This window comes from Vombatus ursinus, unplaced genomic scaffold (genome assembly GCF_900497805.2).
Source record: "Vombatus ursinus unplaced genomic scaffold, bare-nosed wombat genome assembly UNPS02014775.1, whole genome shotgun sequence".
NCBI classification, from domain to species: domain Eukaryota; kingdom Metazoa; phylum Chordata; class Mammalia; order Diprotodontia; family Vombatidae; genus Vombatus; species Vombatus ursinus.
The window spans coordinates 4,601,147-4,624,678 of NW_020954553.1; the positions used below are offsets into that span (position 1 = coordinate 4,601,147).

Here is a 23,532-nt window from a genome sequence, read left to right on the forward strand (position 1 = left end):
TCATGGTAAAAAAGGTGTGGAGTAGGGAGAAGAAGAAACCACAAGCCCAGGTCCCTACCACCAACCTCACACACAGGTCCCAGTTGAGGATGAGCATGTAATGCAGTGGGAAGCAGATGGCTACATAACGGTCATAGGCCATGACCGCAAAGAAGATACACTCAGTGAGACCCAGAGCACCAAATACATACATCTGCAGCCAGCATCCTTCAAAGGAGATGAATTTAGAACTGGAAAGCAGGTGTACCAACATCTGAGGCATTGTGGTAGTGACATAGCCCATGTCCAATAGGGAGAGGATGCTGAGGAAAAAGTACATAGGTGTGTGGAGGTGAGAATCCAGGCAGATCAGAATGATGATGAGTCCATTGCCCAGGACTGAGCAGAGGTAGAGGAGGAGAAAGATGATGAAAAGGATCCTATTTGAGGTGGGGTCACTGGAGAAGCCAAGCAGGATAAATTCAGTAACAGAACTATGGTTTGATGCTGGGGACATCGAGACAGTAGGGTCCTGGGAAGGGAAAAAGAGAAGATGGTGGAATCTAGGGATCTCAGCATTGGACAAGGGCAGAGGGACCCAGGGCCCTCTGAGTTCCTCAGTTGAAGACCCCTTATTGAAAAGTCCTTCCCTGAGAGCTTTGGTACAATCCTCGCATCATGGAATTTTAGAGCTTCAGGGATTTTTAAAGATAATCTGGCCCAAACCCTCACTTCCCACATGAAGCCACCAAGGGCCAAAGAAGGAAGATGATTTGCTTCAGATGATACATCAAGTCAGAAGAAGAGGGGGTGAGATTTGAGGTCTCTTGTTTACTAGTTCCATGATGCTCCACTACTTCGAGTTTGGGCATCCCCTGATTCCTATAGGATCTCAGAGGAGAAGACCTCAGAAAGCATTTTCTATGTCTCCTGCCTGAGCAAGTGTCTGCTCTACAATATCCCCAACCAGAGAAATCTAGCCTTTTTCTGTAAGATCACTGCTGGTAGCCCTTTCCCATTTTAGTTAGTTCTATGTGAGATCAAGTTTTTCCATATACTAAACTGAAATCTACTCCATAACTTCCACTTACTGCTTTGAGTTTCTCCCTCTGAGGACAGGCAAAATAAGCATTTCCTTATCCTGGTAATTATTACCATCTCAATGCAGTCTAAGATCACATTATCTTTTTTGTTTGCCATATCCCATTTTTGATTCACAGTGACCCTTCAAGCCCATTAAGACCTCCAGATATTTTCCCACATAAACTCTTGCTTGCCATATTTTTTTTATTCCATACAAAGTTTCAGTATCACATGGGAATAGGGTTGTTATGATGTTCAGGAGGTGAAGAGGTTGTGTTATTTGTTTTCCAAACCACTACACTGCCTAAAATTTCATGAAAAACAAAATTCCTGAACACACCTCTTTTTTTCAAGGGGTGGGGGAAGAGGCTCCATTTATTCTTGAAGGATTCCAGGAGATTCCTTTCAAATCTAGGAGAATCTTAGGATGAGAAGATTCTGAGTTGGGAGGTCATCTAATCCACTCTTCCTCCCTCATTGTGCCAATGAAGAAACTGAGGCACAGGGAAGTTAAGTAATTTGCTGTAGGTCACATTGACAGTGAGTAGTCTGACTAAGATGTAAATTTAGTTCTATTTCTATCTCACAAGACTCTTGAAATCTAAGTCATCCTCTTTAAGACTGAAGAAAATTGAGATTTGAAAGACCATAGTAATTCATGAAATACCTTATTAGGGCATGGCAAGTTTGCACGCTACATAGGTAGAGGGAGGCACTCTACGGATGAGATCACACAGCTCTCTTCTGAAATTTTACATAATGATTAAAAAGTATTTCCTAATAAAATTATATGTAAGAAATATGAAAATGTGAAATATATGTGGATCATTTGAGAGAATTGAGGATGTTCAGGCTGCAAAGGATAAGATTCAGAGGGTTCAGGAAAGCTAGGTATTATTACAAGGACTGTCAAATGGAAGAACAGCTAAAGTTGTTCCTTTTGGCCCTAGAATTTAGCAATGGATGGAAGATAAAAAGAGGTAAATTTAAGCTTAGGTTCAGGAAAAGGATTCCCTATCTAAAAGTGAAATGGGTTCTCGCTTCAGCAGCACATATACTAAAATTGGAACGATACAGAGATGATTAGCATGGCCCCTGCCTAAGGATGACACGCAAATTCATGAAGCGTTCCACATTTCGAACACAAAATCTTGTGGAAGTGAATGTTGAAAACTAAAACTAAATAAAATAATAATAAATAAGGTGAAATGGCCTATCTCTGGGCTGTTCCCTATCATTGGAAATCTACATACTGAGACTTCATGACCACTTCTCATGCACACAATAATGAAGATTCCTTTTCAAGTATGGTTTGGACCAGATGGTTGCTGAAGTCTTTTCTAGTCCTAAAATGCTATGACTCTTGGTGAATAGCATTTGGATAGCTGGGGAGGAGTGAAACAGGGCATTTTAGACAGCAGAAACAACATAAGGAAAGGTTCAGAGGTTGTCAATACATCTGACTTTATCAAGGATGGCACACCTCCAGTTTGACTTAAGTGAATAATTCCTATAGTAGTGAAAAACTGGATTGGACCTGACTAGGAGGGACTTGAATGCCAGGATGAGGAGTTCAGACTCTGTTCTTTGCCCCTGAAGGTTTCTGACTAGATAAGTGATATGCTCAGGACTGTGTCTTTGTTGAACTCTTTAGTTAACATTTGTGTGGCAAATCACACATGGGAGAAGCTGAAGGCAAGGAGAAGAGTAAGGAGGATATCGCTGAGCCCAGGTGGAGGGGATGAGGGCCTGAACTTGAGCATTTGGCTGTGTGAGTGAAAGGGACAGGATAGACCTTCGAGATGTTTTAGAGGTAGAATCAGCAGGACTTAGCAACTGACCAGGTGGACAAGGCAGAAAAAGAAAATTCAACAACGATAACAACAGAGTGCTTTACATACATTACCCAATTGGAGATAATGTGGGATCTTGAGTCTAGGTAGTAGATAGCAGTGTCAACCACAGAAACAGGCAAGTCCAAAAGAGAAGCTCCCTGATCAATTGCAGAGGGAGGAAGAGGAAGAGTTCTCTTTTGAACAGACTGAGCCTAAGTAATTGTCAGGACATCTCTCCAGGTGGAGGGGTGGAGCAGGAATCTGGAGATCTTGAGAAAGGCAGTCAGGACTCTAGATAGAGATTTGAGAGTCAAAATCTTAGTCCTATTTGTCTGGGAGGAGATGAAGTCAGGGAGGCAGAAAGTGTCTAGAGAGAAGAGAACAGAGGCTAGGAACTTAGGGAATACCCATATTTAAGGAAAAGCTAGAGGAGGAAGGACTATAGTGGCAGAGAAAGCATGGTCAGAGAGGTAGGAGAAGAACTAGGGAATGAAGAGAAGAAATGCTGAATAACCTTGACCTGGATGACCTAGATTTTCCTGCTTAAAGAAGAAAGCAAGGTCAACTGCTGACTCCATATTTGTAGAGAAGCACCAAGGGCCCTTTTGAGTATATAGAGGGTTCTTTGTATTGGATTGAGACAATGGCCCAGATGACATTCTCCAATAGCATCTGGCAAAGAAGGCACTAAGAAATCCATTAGTCAGTCTCCCCAGTAACAGATCCATCAACTCTCTCATCCCTACTCAACAGTTCATTATCTCCCCTATGCCCAAGGACAGATTGATCAACATCCCTCATACCCAGTCATAGATCCATCGTCTTCTTCACTCTCATCCCCCTTAACAAATACATCAATTACCACCTCCCCAGCCCCAGATCCCCTGTTCTGTCCTCCATTCTCAGGCACAGATCCATCAACACCTACACCTCCAGTCACAGATCCATCAACTCTCCCCTCCTAGGTCACAGGCCCATTATTTCCCCTATGCCCTGATACAGTTTCATAAAATCCCCCATCCCAGCTCCCTAAGCCATCAACTTCCCTAAAGTCTGAGGGAGAGACAGGAAGCCAAGCCACCACAACTACCTCAAATATCATGTCTACTCATAAACCAATGGAAGTGAGCCAGGACCCTTCACCTAAGAGCCCCAGGAACACCTTCATCCCTCTCCACTCCTCACCCCCGGACCACTGGCCCTGTTTCCAACCCTGCTCCTGCAGCCATCCTTCAGGGGAGCAGTCCTTGGAAGGAAATGCTGTGACAACTTCCTCTGGAGGTGCTGCAACCCCCACTTCTTCAGCAGGTACAGCTACTGAAGACCCATAAAAGAAAGTTCTTATCACCAAAGTCCTTAGCACTTCCAAATGATTCAATATCAGAAATAGATATAGTTTGATCACTGGAAATGACACTAAAGGAAATGCACTGCTATCTCTCTTGTTCCTGCATCCCTCCAATCCTATATGTATTGTCTCCCCCACCCCTCACCCCCATCAACATGTGAGTTGTCTGATAACAGGAATTGACTTACTTTTCTACTTTTATTCCCCATGCTTGGCACAAAGCACTTACTTAATAAATACTTTGTTATTGATTCATTCATCTGACCATTAACTTATGTTTAGACATAAATCCATAAAACCTCTTCTCACTAGTCTCAGAACCATCAACTTCTCTATCCTCACTCACAGGTCCATCAAATGCCCCCATACCCAGTAACAGATCCATCCTCAGTCATGGGTACACCAACTCCATTCTCCTCAGTCACAGAGTCGTGAATTCTTCCTCATCCCATCCCCAGTCACATTCTCTTATCCTCAGTCACAGAGAGATGATAACAGAGGACAGAACCTTGGGGAGTGTCCACATTTAGGGAAAAAGTAGAGGAGGAAGAACTATCAGGTTCAGAGAAAGTGTGGTCAGAGAGGTAGGAGAAGAAGTAGGAAATGAAGAGAAGAAATGATGAAGAACCTCATGGTATCTCATCTTAGATCCTCTCTATGGTGCAGTTACAAAAGGGCTAGGTACAAAGTCTGAGAACCTTGTTTAGAATCCTAGTTTGCAATCTGGGTGACGTCAGGCAAGCTACTTAGGCTCTCTGGGTTTTAGTTCTCCATCTGGAAAAGGGGGTGATGACCTCAGGATTTAAATCACTGATCTTCCACCACAAGGAATGTGGAAATAAAGAAAGCAGGAAGGTAAAGGAGATGAGGAGCAGTATGGGTCAGAGGGTCTAAGGCAAGGGTTCAGGTAAAGGTTCTTAACTTTTTTGTCCCTGGACACCTATGGAAGTCTGGTGAAGCCTATGTACTCCTTCTCAATATCATGTTTTCAAAGGCATAAAATAAAATACACACACTCACAAAGGAAAGTGAAAGGTTAGTGAAGATAATGATGTGCTTTCCCCTCATCCAAGTTCTCAGATCCTCTAAGTCTATCCATGGACCTGTGGACCCCAGGGAAAGAACCATTGTTGTGGGAATTGGGGAGTGTAAGTTGGGAGGCAGTGAGAATGATTGTGAAGGAGACAAAATGTTGAGGGGAAGGAAAGAGAATGAATAGAAGGGATGGGCAGGCAGAGGTAAGAGAGGGAGTGAGAAATGGGAAAGATGGAGGAATGGGGAGGATGGGGGAGATAGGAGGTGGTGAGCTTTCCTCTCTGCCTTCACATTTCCTCAATCTCCTGACCAAGCTTTTGCCAGCCCCTCAATCAATTCCTCATGTCTGCCCCTGAAGTTCTCCAAATCTCCCCTCCTTTGGCTCTTTAGTCTTTCTGACTTTCCTTCTTTCTCTTCTCCTTTCCCCTTCTCCTTTTCCCCTTCCAGCTTTCCCATACAAAAGCATTGCCTCACCCTTCAGGAAGGTGAAACACAAAGACCTCCAGTGGATAGGTCACTTGCTTCTTTGAAAAGAGGCTTGAATAAGGGCCAGACAAAGGATCTAGGTCACCAGCAAGGCCAGTGGATTCTGGATCACTCCAACAGGCCAACAGGCAAGCTCTGGACACCAAGGTATTCATGGGCTTATTCTTCCACCTTTTCTTCCTCTACAATCCCACTTGCTGCCCCCTGCCCTGGCCTCAGGCTATTGCTGCTTCTTTTAGAGAGAGGAATCCTTTTTGCCAGGGGAGAGAAAGTGTGTAACTTCTGGGAAAGAGTGAAGCAGTGCCTAAGGAGAGGGTCCACTAGCCCTGCTGGTTACAGGAGAAGCATATTCCCATTGGTCAATCAACTAGGCTTTTTATGACCCTATGTGATAGTCAGAACTCCTTGGAGAAACCAGAGAGAGAAGCACCTGCCTCCTCCAACTCCTCCAAGCAGGATCTGCCTCTTCCTGTCCTGCCCAACCCCTGCCCCAGGAGATTATCCAGGAATAGGTTTCCTGGGAATTCCTATTATTAGAAGAATTTTATAGAAATGGAGACCCTAGGAGGAGGAAAGAGAAAGGGAAGGAACTTTCTCATTATACCATATTCATTTGGGATATGAGCTGGGAGGGGTAGAAAAGAAGGGAAGAAATATGTAAATATGAATTATTGAAATCTTTATTTCAAATCTCTTAGTTCCTGATGCCTTCTTCCACACTCACCCTCTGCTCTCCAGGAAGGGAAGGGAAAGAGAACAGTATATTAAGAATAGGAAGGGGGTGATGGATAGAAAGATAAGCAGAAGAAATGATCTGGAGGGCTGGTCAGAGGGACAGGCAGAGGAGATAGGCAGGAGCTAGGGCCAGAGGAATTGGGAATGGGAGACAGATAGGAGAGATGGGATGAAATAATAGAGGAAGTTCTCAACACTAACAACCCACATTTTTCTTGCTGCCTTGCCAGAGTTGGTCCTATACAGAGCCCAAGTAGGGGGCACTTATGGTTTAAATTGAGTGAGGTTAAATGGCCCCACTTTGGGAAATTGGTTGGACTGTCAGGCCACCATTGCTCTTCTTCTTGTTCTGAAGTCTCTACCATCAGGGTCACTAATGGCTTAGCTAATTCAGGCTCCTATAACAGGTGTCCTGAATGGTCCTTTTATATGGACTTGTTTTTTTCTTTTGTATATCAGGACTTGGGAAAGGTAAGCACACAGTGTCTGGCATATTGTTGGTGCTTAGTATGTTTATTGACTGTCTGACCATCAATTACCTACCACTCCATCCCTCACTGATATAAAGGCTCTTTACCAAGATGTATCTGTTGGTCATTGCTTATCATTCATAAACTCTAGCCCTTATAGAAAGGCTATTTATATGCCTTCCATGGCCAGGAGAGAGAGAAGGAAAATAGGATGGAAGGAAATATAATTAGTAGTCATAACTGTGAATGTGAATGGGATGAACTCTCCCATAAAATAGAAGTGGACAGCAGAATGGATTAAAAACCAGAATTCTACATCATGTTGTTTACAAGAAACACACTTGAAACAGAGAGACACACACATAAAGATGAGGGTCTGGAACAGAATCTATTATGCCTCAGAAGAAGTAAAAAAAGCAGGGGTAGCAATCATGATATCAGACAAAGCAAAAGCAAAAGCCAATCTAATTAAAAGTGATAATGAAGGAAACTACATCTTGCTAAAAGTTACCATAGACAATGAAGTACTATTAATACTAAACATATATGCACCGAATGGTATAGCATCCAAATTATTTTTTATCCATTAATTTATTTTTAGTTTTCCTAAATCACTTCCATAAGCTTTTGAGTTTAAAATTTTTCTCCCCTCCCCCATCACCTCACTTCCCAACATGATATAGGCTCTACATATACATTCTTATTAAACTTATTGTCATATTAGTAAGGAAGTTGTAAGGAAGAATTAGAATCTATAGGAATAACCACAAGAAAGAGGAAACAGAACAAAACAGAAGGAAAAAAAGAGCAAATGGTATGCTTCAATCTGCATTCAAACTCCATAGTTCTTTCTCTGGATGTGGATAGCATTTTCCATCATAAAACTTTTGGAGATGTCTTAGATCCTTGCATTGCTGAGAAGAGCTAAGTCTTTGCTCACACAACATGGCTGTTACTATGTACAAAGTTCTCCTGGTTCTTCCTACTTCACTCAGCATCAGAACATACAAGTCTTACTAGGTTTTTCTGATATCTACTTGCTCAACATTCCTTATAGCAAAGTAGTATTCCATTACATTCATATACCACAACTTGTTGAGCCATTCCTCATTGATGGACATCCCCTCAATTTCCAATTCTTTGCCCCCAGAAAAGAGCTGCTGCTATAAATATTTTTGTACACACAGGTCCTTTCCCTTTTTGTTTTTTATCTTTTTTAGGATACAAACCTAACAGTGGTGTTTCTAGGTCAAAGGGTATGCACAGTTTTATACCCTTTGGGCATAGTTCCAAATTGCTCTACAGAATGCTTGAATGAGTTCACAACTCCACCAACAATGCCTTAATGTCTCATTTTTCCCACATCTCCTCCAACATTTGTCATTTTCCTTTTCTGACCTATTAGTCACTCTGATATGTGTAAGGTAGTACCTCAGAATTGTTTTAATTTGTATTTGTCCAGTGATTCATCCATCTTTGCAGGTACAATGCAGCAAAGTAAAATTGGTGGGGGTTCTGCAGAGACAGAAAAGGACTCCCAGGGCCAAGAGTCACAGAGAAACCTCAGCCCTCTGTGTTTTCTATATATGCGTCTAAGTCCCTTTCAGTTTTAAGCTTGAGCTCACTCTCCCCAGGGATTTTGGGTATATAAGGAGAGAATGTGCTCTGTCCTTGCTATAATGTCTCTGTTAACATCACTTTAGAAAAGCTCATTGATGTCAAATGGTTGATTGATATTATGAGGGAGAACTCTGAATGGGGGCTCCTGAGTTTTAGTATTAGAAGCCACTATTCCTCAAAGTTACCTCTGAAATCCTGGGAGAAGGAAGAGTCAATTGTTCTCTTGGGACCCAACCTCATGTACAAAGGGAGTTGGGAGAGCGAGATTAGAGAGAGTGCCCCCTGTCTTTCTATGTCCATTTCCTAGCCCAGTGATAGGCACATACTCAGTGCTGAACACCTGCTGAACCAAATGAAATTTGTGTCTCACCAAAGGCTCCCATCACATTCTCTCTTGGATCCTTTCAGTGCCTACTTTTGACCCCCTCTCAGACTATCAAGGCAAGGACAGTATGTCAGTCATCTTGGTATCTTTCCCAGTGCCTATTTCTCTTCACAGCTGGTGTTCAGTAAGAAAACAGACTGGTATGGTGAAGAAAGAAGGGAATAAGCCTTTATATAGTGCCTACTATGTGCCAGGCACTGTGACAAGTGTTTTACAAATAATTAAAATTAATTGAATTGAAATGAAAGCTCTCTAGCTCTTCCATTCCAGCACTTTCCTAGCCTCACTTTTGCCTCTGTGCCTATGGATCATAGAACGTTTGGTTTTAGAGCTAGAAAAGACTTTTGAAATAATCTGGTCCAACCCCCTTAACTTAAAGATAAAGAAAATATATCTCAGAGAGGAGCAGGTACTTTCCCAAAATCCCATGGGGAGCAAGAAGCAGAGATTTGTTTATGCATCTCTACCTTCCCCTTCTACCTCCAGAATACCCTCAAATTTTCATCCACTACTACAAACACATTCAAGGATTAGCTAAAATCCCACTCCAGTCATGAAGCCATCCCTAAATGTTCTAGGCCATTGGAATTTGGGCCTTCTCTCACCTTCTACAATGGTCACAGACTATGAGTGATAAAAAGCACCTAGTACTCTTTTGTTTTGTGAGAGAGACAGAGACAGACAGAGAAAGAGAAGCAGAGATGGAGACAGACACAAATGGAGACATACAGACAGAGAAAAAGAAAGCAAGATGGAAAGAGAGAGACAGAAAGGCTGAGACAGAGACAAAGAGAGACAGAGAAAAGGAAAGAGAGAGAGAGAGAAGGGGAGGGAAAGATTGAGGGAGACTGAGAAAGAGATAGAAGTTGGAGAGAGAGATTTAAGAAACAGAGATAGAAAAGAGACAGACAAAAGAGAGAGAGATAGAAAGAGGTGGGGAAAGAGAGACAGAGACAGAAGGAAAGCAAGAGAGATATTGAGTGAGAGATTGAAAGAGGTATTGAAAGGGAGAGATTGAGAGACAGAGGGACAAACAGAGGCACACACACACTGAGTTTCAATATAAGGTCATGGTTAAGGTTAAGGTTAGAGCCATTTCTCCAGATGTTTGTCTGTTTTTTTTCCCCCTCTTCCTTCATGGTACACTCATGTATACCAAACACTCAAAGTGCAATGAAAGATAGCTTATTTTTATGTGGAGATGGAACCCATTCTAAAAGTACATACATCAAATAAATAAGTGTAAGGGTACCAGACCCACTTTTTCCAGGAGGCCATGAACCGTGGAAGGAAGAAATGTAGAGGGGATGCATTCATCCCCTGTGAGTGTGACAGCCAATTCTCTCCAGGTACGTCAGTCCTTAGGTGCATCTGTGAGTCAGGCAAGGGACTAATCGCTCACAATTATACTCAGTTCAAGATAGCACCATCCATCCTTTGCCTTCCACTGTGGGCATCTAGCCCTGAGGCTCCAATGCTCCCTGGGTTTTATGTGTTGTGCTCTTCCAGTCCCTCCTCCCAGGTGGGAAAAACTACATTTTCCAACAGTCTCTTGCTGATAAGGGGCTACACATGTCCTGTTTCTAGTTGTTTCCCTCTGTGTTCTTTCCCCTTCCGTTCTGGGCAAAGATGACTTCATGGACTTCATTAAAGTCTTCCACAAGCTTGGAACAGGGGGAGGCATGAAGTAAGGACTCCATAAATACTTTATGAGTGACTCCTTCCACACAAATAGTTACCATCAGTATTGAATTGAGTGATTATGATAACTCAGATATATGTGGCACACTAAAGATTGCAAAATACTTTCCTTACAATAACTCTGTGAGGAAGCTAAGGGCAAATGTTATCCCCCCCAATTTATAGATGAGGAAGAGCTCTGCGAGTTTAAGCTCATGTCTCTGAGAAGGATTCTGAATCTAAAACTAGCCCTTCTCCATCCATGCTGCTCCTGGTAATGAGGATGATGAGGACTAAGATGAAGCCAGGTTTGTTCTGGTTAACTCTTGAAGGCAGGTGATGCTATAGACCTGTTGTGAGTCACAGGCCAGGGTCTCAAGCCCAGTAGGAATGGATGGCCCCTGCCGGTCCTGTGTGGTGGCACATACCCACAATCCTTGCTATTAGGGTAGGCTAAGGCTGGTGGATCAACTGAGTTCAGGGGTTCTCAGGTGTAAGAGGACTAAAGTCAATCTGGTGGATACATTAAGTGCAGCAACAATATGGTGAGCCTTTCAGGGGCAGGGAATGGGAGGAAAAAGGGGTGGGGAAACCAGGCTGCCTACAAATGGGCAAATTGGCCCAGATCAAAAATGGAGTGGGTCAAAGGGTGATGATCAGCAGTGGGGCTGGGACCAAAATGGTGGCTGTACTTCTAGCCCTAGATAGGGAAACTGAGGCTCAACCAGAAAAAAAAGAATAGTCCATTCCAAGGCCCTCTGCTCACTAGACTACTCTGTCCCGCACTACTACCTTGATGAATGCTGCCTTGATGTCCTTATTCCTAAGGCTGTAGACCACAGGGTTGAGCAGGGCAGTGAACACATTGTAGAAAAGTGATATCTGCTTGTCTCTTTCTGGAGTGTACCTGGAGTTGGGCCTCATATAGATGTATATGGCAGGTGCATAGAAGAGAGTGACCACAGTTAGGTGAGAAGCACAAGTGGAGAAGGCTTTACACCGGCTTTGAGTGGACTTGATCTTGAGGATGGCCATGGTGATGTGGATATAGGAGGCTAGGATGAGTGACAGAGGGGTTAATGCCATGAAGATGCTCAGGACTAAGTCTGCCACCTCAATAAGGTGTGTGTCCATGCATGCCAGGCTCCTGACTGAGGGACCCTCACAGAAGTAGTGGTTAACCATATTAGGACCACAGAAGGGGAGCCTCATGGTAAAAAAGGTGTGGAGTAGGGAGAAGAAGAAACCACAAGCCCAGGTCCCTACCACTAACCTCACACACAGGTCCCAGTTGAGGATGAGCATGTAATGCAGTGGGAAACAGATGGCTACATAACGGTCATAGGCCATGACTACAAAGCAGATGCACTCAGTGAGACTCAGAGCACTAAATACATACATCTGCAGCCAACATCCTTCAAAGGAGATGAGCTTAGAACTGGAAAGTAGGTGTACCAACATCTGAGGCATTGTGGTAGTGACATAGCCCATGTCCAATAGGGAGAGGATGCTGAGGAAAAAGTACATAGGTGTGTGGAGGTGAGAATCCAGGCAGATCAGAATGATGATGAGTCCATTGCCCAGGACTGAGCAGAGGTAGAGGAGGAGAAAGATGATGAAAAGGATCCTATTTGAGGTGGGGTCACTGGAGAAGCCAAGCAGGATAAATTCAGTAACAGAACTATGGTTTGATGCTGGGGACATCGAGACAGTAGGGTCCTGGGAAGGGAAAAAGAGAAGATGGTGGAATCTAGGGATCTCAGCATTGGACAAGGGCAGAGGGACCCAGGGCCCTCTGAATTCCTCAGTTGAAGACCCCTTATTGAAAAGTCCTTCCCTGAGAGCTTTGGTACAATCCTCGCATCATGGAATTTTGGAACTTCAGGGATCTTTAAGGATGATCTGGCCCAAACCCTCATTTCACCCATCAGGCCACCAAGGGCCAAAGAAGGAAGAAGATGACTTGCTTCAGATGATACATCAAGTCAGAAGAAGAGGGAGTGAGAGTTGAGGTCTCTTGTTTAGTAGTTCCATGATGCTCCACTACTTCGAGTTTGGGCATCCCCTGATTCCTATAGGATCTCAGAGGAGAAGACCTCAGAAAGCATTTTCTATGTCCCCTACCTGAGCAAATGTCTGCTCTAGAATATCCCCAACTAGAGAAATCTAGTCTTTTGCTGAAAGATCGCCACTGGTATCCCTTCCCCTTTTTAGTTTGCTCTATGTGAGATCAAGCTTTTCCATATACTAAACTGAAATCTACTCCATAACTTCCAACTACTGCCTTGAGTTCTTCCCTCTGAGGACAGGCAAAATAAGCCTTTCCTCATCCTCGAAATTATTACCATCTCAATGCAGTCTAAGATCACATTATCTTTTTTGTTTGCCATATCCCATTTTTGATTCATAATGACCCTTTAAGCCCACTAAGACCTCCACATCTTTTCCCACGTAAACTCTTGCTTGCCATGTTTTCTCTATCCCATACAAAGTCTTAGTATCACATGGAAATAGGGTTGTTACAATGTTCAGGAAGTGAGGAGGTTGTGTTATTTGTTTTCCAAACCACTACATTGCCTGAAATTTTATGAAAAACAAAACTCCTAAGCACATCTCTTTTTTGGGGGAGTGGGAGAAGGGGCTCCATTTATCTCTCGAAGGATGTCAGGAGATTCCTGCCAAGTCTGGGAGAATCTTAGAATGAGAAGATGCAGAGTTGGAAGAGATCATCTAATCCACCCTACCTCTCTCATTATGACACTGAAGAAACTGAGGCACAGGGAATCATGTAGCTCTCTTCTGAAATTTTAAATCATGATAAAAAGTATTTCCTAATCAAATTATATCTAAGAAATATGAGAATCAGTTGAAGTATATGTGGATCATTAGAGGCAATTGAGGATGTTCAGGCTGCAAAAGATAAGATTCACCTCTAGTTCACAGATCCATCAATTCTCTCATCCTCAGTCACAGGCCCATTACTTCCCCTAGGCCCTGACACAGATACATACAATCCTCCATCCCAGCTCCCTAAGCCATCAATTTCCCCAAAGTCTGAGTGAGAGACAGGAGGAATCATGTACTAGGGGGCCAAGCCACCACAACTGCCTGAAATATCATGTCTCCTCATAAACCAATGGAGGCGAGCCAGGACCCTTCTCCTAAGAGCCCACGAATAGCTTCATCCCTCCCCACTCCACACCCCCGGACCACTAGCCCTGTTTCCAATCGTGCTAGTGCAGCCATCCTTCAGGGAAGCAGTCCCTGGAGGGAAATGATTTGACAACATCCTCTGAAGGTGCTGCAACCCTCATTTCTTCAGCAGGTACAGCTACTGAAGACCCATAAAAGAAAGTTTTTATCACCAAGGTCCTTAGCACTCACAAATGGTTCAATATCAGAAATGGATGTAGTTTGATCAATGGAAATGACACTAAAGAAAATGCATTGCAATCTTGTTCTTGCACCCTTCCAATCCTACATGTATTGTCTCCCCCCACCAAAATATGAGTTCTCTGAGAACAGAAATTGACTTACTTTTCTATTTTTATGACCCATGGTTAGCACAGAGTACTTAATAAATGTTTTGTCATTGATTCATTCATCTAGCCATTCACTTATGCTTAGACACAAATCCATAAAACCTGTTATCACTAGTCTCAGAACCATCAACTTCCCTATCCTCACTCACAGGTCCATCAACTGCCCCCATACCCAGTAACAGATCCATGCTCATCATGGGTACACCAACTCCATTATCCTCAGTCACAGAGTCATAAATTCTTTCTCATCCCATCCCCAGTCACATTCTCTTATCCTCAATGACAGAGAGATGATAATAGAGGACAGAACCTTGGGGAGTGTCCACATTTAGGGGAAAAGTAGAGGAGGAAGAGCTATCAGGTTCAGAGAAAGTGTGGTCAGAAAGGTAGGAGAAGAAGCAGGAAATGAAGAGAAGAAATGATGAAGAACCTCACGGTATCTCATCTTAGATCCTCTCTATGGTTCAGTGGTAAGAGGGCTAGGTAGAAAGTCTGATAATCTTATTTAAAATTCTAGCATGGCTGTTTGTTACCTGGGTGACCTCAGGTAAGCCACTTAAACTCTCTTGGCCTCAGTTTCCCCATCTGAAAAAGAGGTAATAACCTTTGAGGATTTAAATCTCTGATCTACTGCACAGGTATGTGGAAATAAAGAAAGTAGGAAGATAAAGGGGATGAGGAGCAGTATGGGTCAGAGGGTCTAAGGCAAGGGCTCAGGCAAAGGTTCTGAACTTTTTTGTGTACTAGACCCCTGTGGAAGTCTGATGAAGCCCATGGAACTCTTCTCAAAAATCATGTTTTCAAAGGCATAAAATAAAACACATGAGCTTACAAAGGAAAGTGAAAGGTTAATGAAAACAGTGATACATTTTGCCCTCATCCAAGTTCCCAGATCCTCTAAGTCTATCCATGGACCTATGGACCCCAGGGAAAGAATTACTGTTGTATGAGTTGGAGAGTGTAAGGTGGGAGGCAGTGAGAATGACTGTGAAGGAGAAAAAATGTTGAGGGGAAGGAAAGAGAATGAATAGAAGGGATGGGCAGGCAGAGGTAAGAGAGGGAGTGAGAAATGGGAAAGATGGAGGAATGGGGAGGATGGGGGAGATAGGAGGTGGTGAGCTTTCCTCTCTCCCTTCACATTTCCTCCATCTCCTGACCTAGCTTTTGCCAGCCCCTCAATCAATTCCTCATGTCTGCCCCTGAAGCTCTCCAAATTTCCCCTCCTTCAGTTCTTTAGCCCCTGACTTTCCTTCTTTCTCTTCTCCTTTCTCCTTTTCCCCAGTTAAGACCATCCCTCCCAGACAGAAGCATTGCCTCACCCTTCAGGAAGGTGAAACATAAAGACCTCCAGTGGATAGGTCACTTGCTTCTTTGAAAAGAGGCTTGAGTGAGGGCCAGACAAAGGATTTAGGTCACCAGAAAAGCCAGTGGATTCCAGGCCACTCCAACAGGCCAGCAGGCAAGCTCTGGACACCAAGGTATTCATAGGCTTATTCTTCCACCTTTTCTTTCTTTATAATCCCTCTCACTGGCCTGGTCTCAAGCTACTGCTTGAGAGAGAGAGAGAGAGAGAGAGAGAGAGAGAGAGAGAGAGAGAGAGACAGAGACAGAGAGAGAGAGAGAGAGAAAGAGAGAGAGAGAGAGAGAGCCTTTTTTCAGAGAGAGGAACCCTTTTTGCCAGGGCAGAGAAGGTGTGTAACTTCTAGGAAAGAGTGAAGCTGTGCTTAAGGAGAGAGTCCCCTAGCCCTGCTGGTGAAAGGAGAAACTATATCCCCATTGTCCAATCAGCTAGGGTTTTTATGATCCTATGTGAACTCTGGAAAATCCAGAGAGAGAAATACCTGCCTCCTCCTGTCCTGCAGAAACCCCTCCCCCCCAAGGAGATTATCTAAGAATAGGTTTCCTGGGAATTCCTATTATCAGAAGACTTTTATAGAAATGGAGATCCTAGGAGGAGGAAAGAGAAAGGGAAGGAGCTTTCTCATCATACCATACTCATTTGGGATATGAGGTGGGAGGGGGAGAAAAGAAAAGAAATATGTAAACATGAATTATTGGAATCTTTATTCTAATTCCCTTAGCTTCTGATACCTTCTTCCATCCTCATGCCTGTACTCTCTAGGAAGGGAAGGGAAAGAGAAAGTGTTATTAAGAATAGGAAGGGGGGAAGGGAAAGGAAGGAGGGGGGAGGGGCAGCAGCTGTACTGTGGGCCCCCTGGCAATGGCCTTGGGCCCTGGGGCAACCTTTGTCTAGAAGCATCACCCAGCTTCAGCACATCCTGCTCAAGGTGAAGAAGCTAGCCTCTGAACTTGGCTGTTGACAGTGACAACTAACCTCCAGCTAAGTAGGAAGATGAGCAGTTACTTACAGTACCAAAGCCAGTCTTCTGCCTGGATCATCTGGCTTATGTTTCTCTGAAAGAGGTGAAGCCTGTAATATCCAAGATGGACTAAATTCATTGTATCTGCAATTCTACCGGTCTCTGTCACAAGTATTTGGGCTAACACCCATTTCTCCTTTATCCCAAATATATTCTCACACTATTTTTCCTGAATGGCAAGCTCACTCCAAGAAGTCAGATTATCATCTTTTCACAAGTATTTTAATATGATTGGCTATAAAATTCCAAATGTAAGCAAAATTATTTTCTTTGAAAATTAACCAAGCTCATATACATATTAGAAAACTTGATTTGGGTCTTTGCTGAAGACTGTCTACACAGAGCCTCTTTATGGCTTAGAGTGGACCTACTCTGTTCTTGAATGTTATGTTATTGAAACACTAGCTCTGGTGGGTTTTACCACCCTAAAGAGGCTTCAAGCAGAAGGACAGCAATGAAGTGAAATTTTATCATCAACCAGGTATGTTCAGAAAGGCTTCCTACCAAAGTATTCTCAGAGAGATGAAGCCTTTAGCTCCATCAACTATCAAAGATCATCTATTTGAGTTTTAGAGGGGTCACTATCAATAATGGTAGATGACAGACAATTACAGGTCCTTGCAAGTTTGAAGTATAAATTGGAATCAAAACTCATCAATTTGGGGATGGCTAAGCAAGTTACGGTGCATGAATGTCATAGAATATTACTGTGCTGCAAGAGAAAATAAATTCAAAGAAGCATGGGAAAGGAACAGATGAAAAGTGAAGTATATTAAAACCAGGAAACAATGAACACAGTGATTCCAAAAGTGTAAGTGAAATGCACAACAGCCACAAAAGCACTATACTCAGTGCTTCTAAGCGAAGACCCAAAAGAGACAGTTGAGGAAGCATCCCAACCCATTTCTTTGCAGATGTAGGGAACTATGGGTGTGGAACACTGCATACAATGTCAAACTTGTTCAATGTGTTGATTAGTTTTCCTGAACTGTTATATTTTTTTTCCTCAATTTTTTTTTGTTTTATTTTAAGAGATGTATCTTGGCAGAGGTGGGAGGAATGAAGGGACATAGTTGCAAGAGTAAGCAATTTCAAAATGAAATAAAAGTATTTAGAAGTCGTATTTAAAAAAAAGAATAGGAAGGGGGTGATGGGCAGAAAGATAATCAAAAGAAATGATCAAGAGGGATGGTCAGGGGGACAGGCAGAGGAGGTTGGCAGGAGCTGGGGCCAGAAGAATTGGGAATGGGAGACAGGTAGGAGAGATGGGCAGAAATATTAGAGAAGTTCTCAACACTAAGAACCCACATTTTTCATGTTGTCTTTGCCAGAGTTGGTTCTATGCATAGCCCAAGTAGGGGGCACCTATGGTTTCAATTGAGTGAGGTCAAATGGCCCCACTTGGAGAAATCAGTTGGTCTATCAGGCCACCATTGCTCTTTTTCTCTTGGTTCTTATGTCTCTACCATCAGGGTCATGAATGGCTTAGCTAATTCAGGCTCCTACAACAGGTGTCCTGAATAGTCCTTTTATGTGAACTTGTTTTTTTCCTTTCTGTATCAGGACTTGGGAAAGGTAAGCACACAGTGTCTGGCATATTGTTAGTGCTTAAGAAATGTTTATTGACTGTCTGACCATCAATTATCCACCACTCCATCTCTCACTGATATAAGGCTCTTTATCTAGAAGTATCTGTTGATTATTGCTTATTATTCATAAACTCTAGCTCTTACACAAAGGCTATTTCTATGCTTTCCATAGCCAGGAAAGAGAGAAGGAAAAATAGACTGAAAGGAAATAGAGTTAGTAATCATAACTGTGAATGTGAATGGGATGAACTTTCCCATAAAATAGAAGTGGATAGCAGAATGTATTAAAAACCAGAACCCTACAACATGTTGTTTACAAGAAACACACTTGAAACAGAGAGACACACACATAAAGATAAGGGTCTGGAACAGAATCTATTATGCCTCAGAAGAAGTAAAAAAAGTAGGGGTAGCAAGCATGATTTTAGACAAAACAAAAGCAAAAATAGATCTAATTAAAAGTGATAAGGGAGAAACCTACATTTAGCTAAATGATTCCATAGACAATGAAGCACTATTAATACTAAACACATATGCACCAAATGGTATAGCATCCAAATTCTTAGAGGAGAAGTTAAGAGAGGAAACAGGAGAAAATTGAGAGCAAAACTATGCTAGTGGGGTACCTCAATTATCCCATCTCAGAACCAAAGAAATGTAACCATAAAACAAAGAAGAAAGAAGTTAAGGAGGTGAATAGAATTTAATTTTTTTTTTTTATTTTTTGACTAGGCAGTGGGGTTAAGTGACTTACCCAGGGTCACATAGCTAGTGAGTGTTACGTGTTTGAGGCCAGATTTGAACTCAGGTCCTCCTGACTCCAGGGCCAGTGCTCTATCCACTGCGCTGCCTACCTGCCCTGTGAATAGAATTTTAGAAAAATTAGAAATGACAGATGTGGTGAAAATTGAATGGGGATAGAAAAACATGTACCTTTTTCTCAGTAGTACATGGTACCTAAACAAAAATTGACGAAGTATTAAGGCATAAAACCCTCAAAATAAATGTAGAAAGGCAGAAATATTAAATGCATCTTTTTCGGATGATAATGCAATAAAATTACATTCAACAAAGGGCAGTGGAAAGATAGATTAAAAATTAATTGAAAACCAAATAATCTAATCCTAAAGAATAAGTGGATCATCATTTAAAAGAATGACAATAATGAGACAGGATACTGAAATTTATGGGATGCAGACAAAGCAGTACTTAGAGGAAAATGTATTTTTCAAAATTTTTACATCAATAAAAAAGAGTAAGAGCAGATCAATGGATTATGCATGCAACTAAAAAAAAACTAGAAAGAGAACAAATTAAAAATACCCAACTAAACTCCAAATTAGAAATCGCAAAAACCAAAGATGAGATCAATAAAACTGAAAGTAAGGAAACTAATGAGCTAATAAATAAAACTAGGAGAGGTTTTATGAAAAAATCAACAAGATAGATAAAACATTAGTTAATTTGATTGAATAAAAAAAGAAGAAAACCAAATATCCAGTATCAAAAATGAAAAGGGTGAATTCAATACCAAGGAAATTAAAACAACTATTAGGAAAAATTTTGCCCAATTATATGCTAATAAAACAAAAAATCTGTGTGAAATCAATGAATATTTATGAAAATATAAATTGCCTAGCTTAACTGAAGAGGAAACAGAATATCTAAATAATGCCACTTTAGAAAAAAAATTGAACAAGTCATCAATGAACTTTCTGAGAGAAAGAAAACCCAGGTACAGATGGGGTCACAAATGAATTCTACGAAAACATTTAAAGAACAATTAATTCCAATATTACATAAATTTTTTGGAAAAACAGGTGAAGGATGATTTCTACTTAATTCTTTTTATGACAGAAATATGGTGCTGATACCTAAACAAGGAAAGCTAAAACAGAGTAAGAAAACTACAGACCAATTTGCTTAATTAATATTAATGCAAAAATTTTAAATAAAATACTAGTAAGGAGATTACAGCAATATATCACCAGAATGATAAACTATGACCAGTTGGGATTTATACCGGGAAATCAGGGCTGGTTCAATATTAGGAAAACTATCAGCATAATTGATTATATCAATACAAAACAGAAATCATATGTTTATCTCAAAGATACTGAAAAAGATTTTGACAAAATACAGCACTCACTCCTATTTAAAACACTAGAGAGCATAGGAATAAATGGAGCTTTCCTTAAAATGATAAATAGTATCTATCTAAAACCATCAGCAAGCATTGTATGTAATGGGGATAAGCTAGAAGGTTTCCCAATAAGATCAGGGGTAAAGCAAGGATGCTTATTATCACCACTATTATTCAATTTTATACAAGAAATGTTAGCTTTAGCAATAAGAGAAGAAAAAGAAATTAAAAGAATTAGAATAGGTAATAAAGAAACAAAGCTATCACTCTTTGCAGATGATATGATGTTATACTTAGAGAGTCCTAGAGAATCAACTAAAAATCTGCTTGAAATAATTGACAATTTTAGCCAAGTTGCAGGATATAAAATAAACCTACATAAATCATCAGCATTTCCATATATTAGTAACAAAGTCCAGCAGCAAGAGATAGAAAGAGAAATTCCATTTAAAGTAACTGTAGACAATATGAAATATTTGGGAGTCTACCTGACGAGACAAACCCAGGAACTCTATGTACACAATTACAAAACAAATAAAATAAGATCTAAATAATTGGAAATATCAGTTGCTCAGGGGTAGACTGAGTTAATATAATAAAAATGACAATTTTACCTACATTAATTTACTTATTCAGTGCCATACCAATTAACTACCGAAAATAATTTTATGGAGCTAGAGAAAATAATAACAAAATTCATCTGGAAGAACAAAAGGTCCAGAATATCATGGGAATTAATGAAAAGAAATGCAAGGGAAGATGACCTAATTGTACCAGATCTAAAATTATATTATAAAGCAGCGATCATCAAAGTACTTGGTACTGGCTTAAAAATAGAGTGATAGATCAGTGGAATAGGTTAGGTACACAAAACACAGTGGTCAATTGCTATAGTAATAGGCTGTTTGATAAACCCAAAGACTGTAGCTTCTGGGATAAGAACTCACCATTTCACAAAAACTGCTAGGAAAACTGGAAAATGTATGACAGAAACTAGCCATAGATCAACATCTTACACTGTATACCAAGATAAGTTCAAAATGGGTACATGATTTAGGCATAAAGAATGATACCATAAGCAAATTAGGAGACCAAGGAATAGTTTATCTGTCAGATCTACAGAGAACAGAAGAATTTATGATCAAAGAAGAGATAGAAAACATTATGAAATGCAAAATGGATAATTTCATTTATATTAAATTAAAAAGTTTTTGCACAAACAAAGCCAATGCAACCAAGATTGGAAGGAAAGCAGAAAACTGGGAAACAATTTTTATAGGTAGTGTCTCTGATAAAGGCCTCCTTTCCAAAAATATGTGGAGAACTGAGTTGAATTTATAAGAATACAAGTCATTCCCCCATTGATAAATGGTCAAAGGATATGAACAGGTGGTTTTCAAATGAAGAAATTAACACCATCTATAGTGCTATGAAAAAATGCTCAACATCACTATTGATTAGAGAAATGCAAATTAAAACAATTCTGAGGTACCACATCACACCTATCAGATTGGCTAACATGACAAAACAGGAAAATGATAAATGTTGGAGAAGATGTGGGAAAATTGGAACACTAATGCATTGTTGGTGGAATTGTGACTTGATCCAACCATTCTGGAGAGCAATTTGAAAGTATGCCCAAAGGACTGAAAAACTGTGCGTATCCTTTGATCCAGCAATACCACTTCTAGGTCTGTATTCCGGAGAAATCATAAAAATGGTAAAAGGACCACATGTGCAAAAATATTTATACCAACTCTTTTTGTGGTGGCAAAGAATTGGAAATTGAGGAGATGTCCATCAATTGGGGAATGTCTGAACAAGTTGTGGTGTATGAATGTAATGGAATATTATTGTGCTATATGAAATAATGAGCAGGTGGACTTCAGAAAAACCTGGAAAGACTCATATGAACTGATGCTGAGTGAAATAAGCAGAACCAGGAGAACATTGTACACAGTAACAGCCACATTGTGCAATGACCAACTTTGATAGACTTAGCTCTTCTCAGAAATGCAAGGATCTAAGACAACTCCAAAAGACGCATGATGGAAAATGCTATTCACATCCAGAGAAAGAACTATGGAGTCTGAATGCAGATGGAAGCTTACTAATTTCACTCTCTTTTTTTCTTTCTCATGGTTTTTCCCTTTTGTTCTGATTCCTCTTTTATAACATGATTAATGTGGAAATATGTTTAATATGATTGTACATGTATAGCCTATATCAGATTCTGTGCTGTCTTGGGGAGGGAGAAGGGGTGGGAGGGAGAAAACTTTAGAACTCAAAATCTTATAAAAGTACATATTGAAAACCAAAAATAAATAAATAAATAAATTTTTAATGAGGGAGGTGGACTAGATGACCTTTGAAGCTCCTTCCAGTTCTAACTTTTGTAAATTCATTTGTCAAATGCAAAGTATGTTTAAAATGGTTTTGTTCACTTTGAAGTTAGATTGGTAATGTATTTATTTTTTTAAATATTTAAAAATAATGATCATAATATAAAACATTTTACCATACCACCCAAGTCACATAGGGACCACATGAGACATTACCTGGCTCATTGACTCTATTGATCTGGGGGTGAGGCAGTTCCACATTCTTCTGCATAGACCTACCCTGAACTGGCTAGATATTGACCCAGGAGGTTTGTCAGCCCAAGGGAATGGGAAGAAGAATGAGGACTGAGTTTCTAATTCTGAAGGATGGAAATGGTGGAGAAACTCAGACTGGGAAGCAGCTGCTGGGGCCACCCAGGACGAAAGATCTTCAAGCTATTTCCAGGTACCTCTCCTCTCCTTTGAGGAGGGAATATTTCCCCATTGCCAATCTCTTCCTTGGCATTCTTCTCCTTTTCCTATTCTCACCTCACCAAGCACCATCCCCACAGTCCAGTGTAGTACTCTCAGTCCAGATTGTATAGTGGTGTCGCTATGATCATGGCCTGCTATTTATTTATTTTTTAATTAGTTTATTTTGATTTATCAACAATCACTTCCATAAGCTTTAGAGTTCAAAATTTTTCTCTCCTTCCCTCCCCACCTCCCTCCCCAAGACGGCACACAATCTGATATAGGCTATGCATATACATTGCTATTAAACATATTTTCACATTAGTGATTTTGTAAGAATTAGAACCAATAGGAGGAACCACCAGAAACAGGAAACGAAGTGCAACAGAAGAAAAAAAAATAGCAAATAGTATGCTTCGATCTGCA

The 23,532-nt window shown here is 41.0% G+C and overlaps 2 protein-coding genes and 1 non-coding gene across 3 annotated transcripts in view; 1 reads left to right on the forward strand and 2 right to left on the reverse strand.

Moving 5' to 3' along the window:
* Positions 1-496, reverse strand: part of LOC114044961 (olfactory receptor 2D3-like) — an 889-nt gene extending 393 nt beyond the window's left edge. Inside the window, 2 exon segments of the mRNA XM_027864745.1 lie at position 1; positions 3-496. The exon segment at position 1 is cut by the window's left edge and continues 393 nt beyond it. Coding sequence (XP_027720546.1) covers position 1; positions 3-496 — 495 coding nt within the window.
* A 1,599-nt stretch (positions 497-2,095) lies between these two features.
* On the forward strand, positions 2,096-2,202 carry LOC114045018. The gene has a single exon (XR_003569332.1). It is a non-coding gene; the product is annotated as a U6 spliceosomal RNA (small nuclear RNA).
* A 9,219-nt stretch (positions 2,203-11,421) lies between these two features.
* LOC114044969 (olfactory receptor 2A12-like) lies at positions 11,422-12,360 on the reverse strand. The gene has a single exon (XM_027864760.1). The coding sequence runs from the start codon at positions 12,358-12,360 to the stop codon at positions 11,422-11,424; it is 939 nt and encodes a 312-aa protein (XP_027720561.1).
* Positions 12,361-23,532: the final 11,172 nt, after the last annotated feature.